Source organism: Parasteatoda tepidariorum, chromosome 6 (genome assembly GCF_043381705.1).
Source record: "Parasteatoda tepidariorum isolate YZ-2023 chromosome 6, CAS_Ptep_4.0, whole genome shotgun sequence".
In the NCBI taxonomy this organism is placed as follows: Eukaryota; Metazoa; Arthropoda; class Arachnida; order Araneae; family Theridiidae; genus Parasteatoda; species Parasteatoda tepidariorum.
In genome coordinates, this window is record NC_092209.1 from 54,115,385 (window position 1) to 54,125,907 (window position 10,523).

Consider the following 10,523-nt stretch of genomic DNA (forward strand, 5'->3'; position numbering starts at 1 on the left):
ATATTATATAAAACGCTAATACGTACGTATGTATGTATCAATAAAACCGATATTTCTTTTCTCGCGCTGGCAACAGTTTTCATTTTTAATTGATTGGATAACCAGAGTGAGCATTATCAGGTTGTTCAATTCAGATTCATGCACTAAAAACATGATAATATTTAATTTAAACTCAATTAGGAATTAATTAATTAATTGAAGTGAGAATGCTTTAAAAGGCCGCTGTTGAATTGATATTTTTCTACTGGGAGCTACCTAAACGCCTAAAAAACGTTTAAGTGTTTGTATTGAATGCATTTAATTTTTTTATATTTCGCGTTTATTTATGCATTGAATTTTCACGCTTTAAAATGCAGAATATTAGTGAAGCAATATTTGATAATTTATTTTGCTAATATGTTTCTTATTTAGCTAATGTTTTGATTTTTTCACCATGTACAATCTAATTTTTAGAAGCCAATAAGAACATTGGTAGAATTCTTCTACATAAGTACAATACTATGTCTTTGATGATAAAATACTATGTCTTTGATGATAATATATTATGTCTTTGTGCTAGAGCATTGTGTTCATTGGCGAGCGAGCGCAGCGAGCCATGGTTCACTGCGTGAACCACATAGGATTGCGTAGCAATTCTCGGAGGTTGGCGAGCGTTAGCGAGCAGGGGGCGGAGCCTCCTAGTTCTTATATATTTTATTTAAAATATTAGAACTAGAATTTATACTTGGCATCTCTTTCATTTGTAAATATTTTTTCTGGTAGAATAATAAATGTGATTAGAGATAAAAGTAAACTTATGCATAATTATTCATTTACATTATGCTGCATAGAATTTATTTAAAAATTCATGTTGTGAAAAATATAACTGATTTAAATTTATAAAGTCATTAATTTTTTTGAATTGCGTAATTGATGATTTTAGTCAAAAAAATTTCAGGATTTTTGAGTTGGGCTAACAACTACCCCTGCATATATAAAGTACAATTTAATATAAAAGAGTTAAAAAAAAATAGTTAAAACTCTATTTAGAGTTAAGAAATCAAAGTAATAATCTTTCAAATATATAAATCTTTTTATTGAAAAAAATCTATCAAAGCGTAATTATATAAAAAAAATTTTAAGTATTGGTATAAGCTGTAGTTTACACTTTTTTTAACCAACTTTTATAAAATTTGGCCGGTTTTTTCTTGTGCAATGTTAATTTCAACAATTACTATAAAAAACGTTTTTTGATCTTTTAGTTGTTAAACAATATGAGAATGTTAGAATTTATTTGCATCGTGTGGTAATGGAATAATTTAGTGTGTAACGTTAAAAAACGTTGGCCTATCTCCTAGTTTACAGCTCATTATCTTGCAGTTTTCACAAAAAATTCTATCAATTGAATTCTTGTTTTGATAAGGGTTGAAAGACTGATGTTCGAACTTATTTGACCAGTTGGATGGTTCTGATGGCTACTAATAGGCCTGATATTTTAGATCCTGCTCTAATACATCCTGGTAAATTAGGTCGGAAGATCCAGTTCCAGAAATAATAAAATATTTTCAGGAACTGAAAGTTATTGCTTTTTGTCTACATGTCTTTCTTGTATATTGACTGTCTAAATTAAGTCAAATTCGTTTAAGATTGTTTTTGCATGCTATTCTAAATCCTACAGAAATTAACCAGAAAAAAAAAAGTTTGTCAGGAAATTTACTTTGCTATATTGTTATGTATTGAAACTTCACGGAAGTGGGCAAATAGTGTTTCAAGGTAACCTAAACTCCTTTGTTTAATGTCCATAAAAATCTGTTATAAATTAAACCTAATTCATTCCCCTTTATTAGTTAACCACTAAATCAATGCACCGCAAATGGTCAACTCTTACAGGTTTCTCTGTATTTGGTACTTTTTATATCATACTTGTATTTTATATTTCTAGCCCTTGGTGCTTTTACCTTAGATAAAATTACTTAAAATTTTTTAATAATAAGCTTTTATGTTGTTTATGAGCCTGCTGACTTTATTTTTCTCTTCAAGGGTGCTCGAATGGTTCGCGAGCTGTTTGAGATGGCAAGGAATAAAAAGGCCTGTCTAATATTTTTTGATGAAATAGATGCAATTGGAGGTAAGGCATTATAATGAACTCATGCTCTAAATTAGCAGCAATAATAGCTGAAGAATAAATTTAAAATCTTTGTTAAGTGAAATTTTCTTTTGCCTTCATTCATAATTTTTTTTCCTAGGGGCGAGGTTCGATGATGGTGCTGGAGGTGATAATGAAGTTCAAAGAACAATGTTAGAACTCATTAACCAGTTGGATGGTTTTGATCCTCGAGGCAATATCAAGGTTTTGATGGCTACTAATAGACCTGATATTTTAGATCCTGCTCTAATGCGTCCTGGTAGATTAGATAGGAAGATTGAGTTTGGCTTGCCTGATCTAGAGGTGAGCTGTTTATTTTTCTATTCATATTTGAATGATTTTTCGTACATGTTTTTACTGCAGATTTCAATTACATGCAATCGTTTATTCATTAATTTATTTCAATCTTTGAATAAGCATTATGAAATGTCAAATAGCTAAAATACTAAATATACAGTTTATCAATTGCTCAATGATATGCAGGATAATTTTTTAGTTACACTAAAATATGTGTTTTGATATTTCATTTTTGATTTTATAAAAATTGTGATTTATAATTATTCCTTTAATATTGAGATAAATATTTGACTATAATTTTTTTAGCAGCCATTAATAAGCAGTTAAAATTAAAGCGATTGTTTTTATTTATTATACATGCACATACGTATAACTAATTGCTAACTTGCACAAATTTTACTGTAGCAAAATGCTAAATAAAGCTGTAATTTGCTTTTTAAAATAATCGTCTGCTATTAGTAATAAATAGTTGTATGCTTAAATTAAAAAACAATCTTCTCCTTTATTATTTTTATAAATGCTGACAATTTTTAACAAAAGCAAACGTGATTCCACATCAAGCAAAACTTGCAAATGATACCGATTTTCTATAGAATCAGAATTTATTCAATTGAAAAATATTGTTTTGTTAATCTTTGTCAAATAGATAAATATAGGTCAATAAAAAAACGTTTTGTTCATATTAATTAATCAATCGCAATAATAATGTATTATCCAAAATTAAAAAACAATTTGTCATAATAAATAGAGAACAGCCAAAACTGAGTAACTAAAGAGGATTTTAAAAAAATCTAACATCTCAATACTCTTGAGGCAGAAGTTTCAAGTTCCTTTACTCGGACATCCAATAGACAGTATAGAATCTTAAAGATGTACCTAATGATAGCCGGATCGGGAAAAAGTGTTTTTTTTTTTTTTAATCACCTATTGTGCAAGCACAAATTAAGAAAAATGGAAGAGTGAAAACCAGCAAGTTGATTGAGTGTCAAATACTCTGACTTTTCCTGGTTTTTAATTTATATAGACAGAGGAGCGTATTAATATTAAAGCGGACAAAGGGCAAAAATGTGATAAAAATCTAACGATAATCACCGTGAAAAGCGGAAGTATACAAAACTTGATTAATTGCAGGAAGAAATAGAGAGAAAGGTGATAGAAGCAGGTCTAAGTTTCATTAGATAATCAATTTAACTTGTAATTTGATCTTTTTTGCCCCATTAGATTTTTATTTCATTAAATTTCATCATGTTTTCTGTTTTCCTTGGCTAAAATATTAATTTGAGACCTTAATTATGCATAATTTTTTTTACTTCAATTTTGACAAGGATTCTATTAAGATACATTATTGGTGATCTTTGTGAAACTCCATCTATATATATTTCTCTTACACGGCGACAAAAAAAAGCCTCATTTCAACTCCCCGAATGGCAACGCTAGAAAATCGACCAATGATTGCTGCTAAAAATTTCACATGCCAAATCTAGCTGAGGTGGCTCAGCATATAACGCTTTTAAAAACGGAAGCTGAAATAACCAGACAGAGCATTCTCACCAAATATGATCTCTTCCGAAATTCACCCTATCAGCTGCGGCAATCTCATACTATTAAGCTAGGCAGGTGTGAGTAGTCTTTGTCGATAGATCTCTATTTTAGTATTTTGTCGAATGCGCTTTTTTTCACGAATTTATATGTTACGAATTTATTTGACGATTTTTTATTTATATTACGAATTTATTTGATTTATTATTGTTATTAGTTATTCATTGAAAAATGAGTCTCAGTCATGCTGTTACGCTTTAAGATTTTATACTATAGCGCATTTCTAATAGGTTTAACGAATTACATGTCATTTATTTGAATTCAAATTTATTTTAATGACTTAGTATTTACTAAAAAGATTTAGTTTTTTTTTTTTTTGAAGTTGTTTTATGGATTTGAATGATTGTTTTGAATTCTTAGAATTTTGTGCATTTGCAATGTAACTAAGTTAGTAGCGAGCTTGGTTTGCGTAGCAATTTTCGGGGGTTGGCGAGCAGGGGGCGCAGCCGACTGGTTTATTTTAATGTTTGTCATTATCTGCAGCACAATGATAATCCTATGTTCTATAGAAGCATATTGTGCTTTGCTATATATTTTATTAAAATCATAATAGTTTTTCTTTAAAAAAAAAAAAAAACCTTTATACAATTTTCGTTTATTTAACAATCCTTGCCTTTTATTTTCACATAAAGCATTATTCATAAAAACTCTATTTTGTTTTCCCTCTAGGGTCGTACACACATTTTTAGAATCCATGCCCGATCAATGAGTGTAGAAAGAGACATTAGATATGATCTGTTAGCTCGCTTATGCCCAAACAGCACAGGTATGTATTTAGTGCATATAAACTTCAAATTTACATTCTTATTTATTATTCAGTGTTTCAACCTCTATCTTTTCCGTGTAGGTGCTGAAATTCGTAGTGTTTGTACAGAAGCTGGAATGTTTGCCATTAGGGCAAGGCGTAAAATTGCCACTGAAAAAGACTTTTTGGAAGCCATTAACAAAGTTATTAAATCTTATGCAAAATTCAGTTCAACTCCACGTTATATGACTTATAATTAAATTGTGTTTTCTGTGATTTATAAATATTTGCATTCATTAATAAAAATGCTCATGTGGTTTAGTAATTACTTTGTTCATATTTCAAGTTACATATACAGTCAAACCCCGCTATAGTGAATTCGGCCCCGTGCCTTGCTATACAAGCATGTTATTTTTTGTGGATATAGTGATGCAAAAAAGTGAGGGAGTTGGATATAATGAACTTTTTTTCTGTCTTCGGCAGATTTTTTTCCATATTTTTTGTAATAATTTTGAAATTTCTACTTTGAAATAAATACATATACCGATTTTTAAAACCATTTATTGAGGGGAATGTAGCGATAAGCATATTTTCTTGTTTGCTTCTTTTATCTCACTTTCCCATCCTTAAACAAACCAAGCAGATGTTTCCAACCCCCGGCAGATGATGAACCTGTAAGGTGTAAGTTGCATCAATATGCATTTTCTGTCGGAGGGACTGAGTAATTATTCATAATTGCTCAAAGGGTTGGACACTAATATGTGCTGATAAGACCCTCATTTCAACTCCTTTTTGCTCTCAGTTGAGTTAAACAAAATCCTGCAAACAAGTGTCTCAAATTTAACTATGGCGAGCAGTAAATGTAAAACGTTCTCCATTGATGATAAAATGGCATAATCAGAAAAATTGAAAATGGATGCAATCGAGCTGATATTCGCAGGGAATATAAACGATCCAAATCTGCAGTTTGTAGCATATGGGAAAATAGGCAATTAATAATTTCTGCTCGTGAAAAAAATTTAAAATCTAAAAAATTTAAATAAAAGAGCAGATCACAAGGATGTTGAAGAAGTGGTTCGCCATTCCAAGAAGCCGCAATCTTCCAGTATTTGGACAAAAGTCGATGAATTCGCTAAGCGATTTTATGAGACTACTTTTATGTGCCCGAATAGCAGGTTTAAAAAACTGAATAAAAGAAATTCAAGAAAAATTATCAGAGATACGGGAAATGTTTTCATATCTGATGTTGAGGATTGCTCATCAGCTAAAGATTACTATTTTTTTTTTGTATGCAAGACAAAGATTAGGAAAAATAACACTTTTTTGATACTACATATTTTTCAGTTATTTATTTGAATAATGTGTAATAAAAGGGAGGAGTTTGGGAACCATTAGTTAAATTGCCTACGCAACGGTTATAGCACTATATATTGACTGTATTAATAATTTATGAAAGATTTTTCAAGTTGACAAGGTTTCCATGATCCCACAGCAACCTAGTTTGTAGTTGACAATTTTGTCATTTTCCTTTAGAATCAAGAACTTTATTAATACCTATAAATATATAATTGCCTTTTTACAACAGGTAAAATATTTGAATCAGATTTATAGCATATAATTTTGTTTTTGTGTTAACATTTTAATGTCACGGGAAAGTTTACATTGTATGCAATAGATTTAATATACTTTATTCAAAATATTTTTATTAATTGAAATAAATTCCTCTGTTTAAAATATATTTGGAGGGGGGAGGGGAGGTTAAGCGATTCATTTGAATTAAGTGGAGGATGCAAGTTACCTTGTCCTGTTAAAATGGTCATTGCATTAGAGATAATTATGAACTATCATAAGTTCAACCTCTATCTTCAACTTTTAAGGCATTTTATGAGTCAGCTTCCTATAGGGTTGCTCAATTGCCCGAATGGTTGTTCCTCACAGGTTACCATTTTTAATAATTTATTTCTGTTTTTCTTTTATTATCTCAAGCTAAATTTTTATCTCAGTGCTTTTCTACACTATTTGTTAACAGGGTTCCCACTCTATGATGAGATTGAAATTCAAGGACCTCAACAAAATTTTCAAGGACCTTAATCTAAGACCAATTTTAAAAATTATTCTCTTCTATTTTACTAGAAGCAACAATGCTTGTTGTGGCAATAATTAATTTTAAATATAATACCTAAATGCTTTGCCTATATAGAGAGAAGAGAGTATATGTATTATGGACTTAAATTTATATTTTTTTAAAAACCCTACTGGTTTTACATATTAATTCACAAAATCATTTTCAGCACAATCTATAACTAATGGTAATAAGGTGTAAATGGTGAAATCCTTTAATCCTGTGTATTTCCATGTGAAGGCTGCATGAAAGGCAGAGCTAAATCTTAGGTATTCCATATTCCATGACTATTCCATAACCCTCTCCTCTATTAAACATCGTTTCTGAAATTATTCATCCATAATTTACACAACCTTCTCTAAATGTTATGCAGCAAAAATTCTTTCTGAAAATAAAAATTAGAAGGAACATATCCCATTTTCACCATGTTTAAAAGCATTATTCGTTATGTGTAATCCACAATTGCCAATGAATATGACCTGGTGGGAATATTTCTCTTTTAATTCACACTGAAGCTTCTAATAGAATTTCCAATTGAAGTATTTTAGATAGCTTTTAACCATCATCCATGCATTTGTAAAAAGAGGACAAAATACTTTCTGCAGTTCCATGACCCATAAATTGGGAGGTAAGATACTTAGTGCAAACTTTATTATCAATTCCTTACCATAATGCCCATCTGCTTAGATTGTAGAGACTGATTTAACGTCTCATCAAAGAGTACAGTGTAGCAATCAACATTCTTCAGCTCATTTATAAGAATCCCTTTGAAGTATAGTGCCAATTCAAAGGAGCCCAAATAGGCTCACTTTGTGGCACTACAAAAAAATTGTCTCGCTATACAGCTATCAGCAAACATTTTGGAGAACAATTTACTAATGCCTTCACAGGAGTTACATGAATAATTACTAGTGATGCACTTCAGACTCCAGAGAATTTCAGCATCAAGCACATTCCTTTTGACCAGATAAGAAGACAATGTTACCTCGGCCACTAAAGTTTCTGTTTCACATGGGGCACACGATGTTGATGTCTGGAAAAAGAGAACTCAGGGCATGAGACTGCTGTTTTGTTTTACCTTTCTTTCATGTGTGATTTCAGAGCAGATTCTTCCATTTTCGCGATGTCGATCTCCTTCATATTTAATCGGCACTTGGCTTTGAACTTCTTTTCGGGCATGGATAAAATCCATTCTTTATAAGCTTGATTATCCATCCATTGGGGATTAAAATAGCACTTCCCAGGCATAACAAGTCTAAACTACATAACGCAAATACGAAGTCGTGCCTTTGCGAATATGCTTTACAATAAAGTTTAGAAATGACGCAAACGTAAGGACAAGTGCGGATGGTAAAACGACAAATTTATTGAAAACTACAAGGTACATATTGTTACGAAATTTGAGAGTATTCCAGTTTCAATTAAAAAAAAAAAAGAAGATCTAAGCATATGCGACAGAAGATGAAGTGGAGTCGCGCCCCGAACGCATTGATTGTCTGCTGTGCTCCGTGCGCTTGGCAGACACCAAGACGCTAGGCCCGGTAGAAACGGTGGCGTTAAAAACCACGTGAGAGAGCTCAGGAACAACAGAAAGAACAAGAAAGATCCGCGGGAGTTTTATAAAAAGGGCCGCCGGCAGTATTGGACAAATTCAAGGACCTTTCCAGTTTTTCAAGGACCTAAGACGTTTTTCAAGCACTTTCAAGGACCTAAATTTAGCAAAAAAAAATTCAAGGACCGTGGGAACCCTGGTTAAGGAGGAAATATCAAAAGAGGAAAAAACCAAATTGTCTGACTTTAATAGTTTCGGCAGTTACAAGGGTTTCTTTGTGCAGATTACAACTTTTGACTTATACCTACTGTTTGTCTACGATAGGTACTCTGACTGCCACTAAGTCTACGGCAGTCTGGTGCTATGGAAACAAGAGGGCATTTTAGGGAGGGTAGCTTCGATGATAGCTTGTATGGGGAATATACCAGATTGGCTGACTCAGCCACCAGTAGGCGACTTATTTAATCTGATTCAAGAATTTTTTTAAGATTCGCATGAATATTTCTTTCTTACTTAAAATAATTCTCTCTATGCAATCGGTTATTTTTTAAATACAAAGGAAAAAAAGTGAACAAATTCTGACATTAAGGTTTTTTTAATTTTACGATATTTATTATGAATGTTCATTGATTGTTAGATGGTTTAATTTCTAAACTTGCACATTTTTTAAAGCAGTTAATTGCTTTTATAACTTGAATTTTCTGGAAAAAGTGAAGAGCTTAAACTTAATAACTCTGATTTTAAAAGGAGATAAAACTTTTGTTGAAAATAAAAATAGTTGACGTTATCTGTGCCGGAGAAATATTAAATATCTTTGTTTTTATTATTAATTTTTAAATATTTAGTTTTTATATTTTTTTGCTTAAATTAAGTTTTCTTATTCATATTTTATTGTAACCTGTATAGTTTTTTTCACTATTTATTAAAAAAGTTTTTATTAGCAAATTTCTTTCTTTCTTAATGACCAATTTACTATGTATGATAAATTTATAGATGAGTTATTTATGAATAAAACATTGAGCTGCTTTAAACAATTTTATACAATTTCCATACATATTCTATTTATCGTTATTCATAGAAATAACAATTCCAATTCGTCATTGTATTTGGACAAACAGTATCGATGAAAATCAGAAGAGAGCATTTGTCGAAATCATCCAGATAAGCAAGTCCACCAGATTTCCTTTTCCTGCTTTTTCCGGGAGTGCACAACACAGTCTTCTCCTAAACAAGAAACTTCTCTTTTTATTTTTCTAAGTGTGAAGTCTGACACTCCAGTAGCCAGACATGCTCTTTGAGTTGGTTGTTGGAGAGGTAATTTAAGAGCATTTTCCTTAGCTTCATTAGCAAAAAACTCAAACACATTGTGCACAATTTTACGTGCTTGTGATTTCAAAACTTCGCCTTTTTTAAATTTAAAAGGCATTTCTCAATATTCAAAAAAGTTAAAAGGAAAAATAAATAAAAATTAATTAAAAAAATTTATAACAAATAAATTTGTTGAATTTTTTTTCTAAAACAGAAGCTTTTGAAAAAGAGAAAAGATTAAAAAAAGGAATCGAACGCTGTAAACGATGTTTCAGGCGCGAATGCTCATTTCTGTTCACTCTAGGGCTAATACAATAGACCGAAGAAAGAAGTCTCCTTTTCTCCCACCGAAACCAGTCCTAAAGAGGGACCCCGCACCCCTACTTGAAATAATCATACCTCGTTACCATAGTCACCGACACCCTTCCAGACGAATGTCTTTCGGAGTACCTATCGTAGACAAACAGTATTTATGCATCTGACTTTGCTATATAGACAAGTGAGGCATTACTTCGCCTGTTATTTTTTTAAACCAATAGTTCAGAAGAAATGAGGAATTCATGTATGAAATATATAATTTTTGGCTTACCCTTAACTTATTAAATACCAGGGTTGGCAAGTTTTTGACACATGACGGTTTTTACCGGTTTATACCATGGTTTTTACAGTCATGTCAAAAACCCCTCTGTCAAAAACTCATAGTTTTGGTAAAACTGTATTTTTATTTGAGTTTAACTGCTTGTAATTTAAAATTGATTTTAGGCAATAAAATTAG

The 10,523-nt window shown here is 31.2% G+C and overlaps 1 protein-coding gene across 1 annotated transcript in view; it reads left to right on the forward strand.

Annotated features, from left to right (window-relative positions):
* LOC107441093 (26S proteasome regulatory subunit Rpt1) overlaps positions 1-5,091 on the forward strand; it is a 13,800-nt gene extending 8,709 nt beyond the window's left edge. The window contains exons 7-10 of the mRNA XM_016054240.3: positions 2,020-2,107; positions 2,226-2,428; positions 4,691-4,787; positions 4,869-5,091. Of these exons, the coding sequence (XP_015909726.1) occupies positions 2,020-2,107; positions 2,226-2,428; positions 4,691-4,787; positions 4,869-5,026 (546 nt within the window). The 3' untranslated portion in view covers positions 5,027-5,091. The remainder of the gene's footprint in view (positions 1-2,019; positions 2,108-2,225; positions 2,429-4,690; positions 4,788-4,868) is intronic.
* The last annotated feature ends 5,432 nt before the right edge of the window (positions 5,092-10,523 follow it).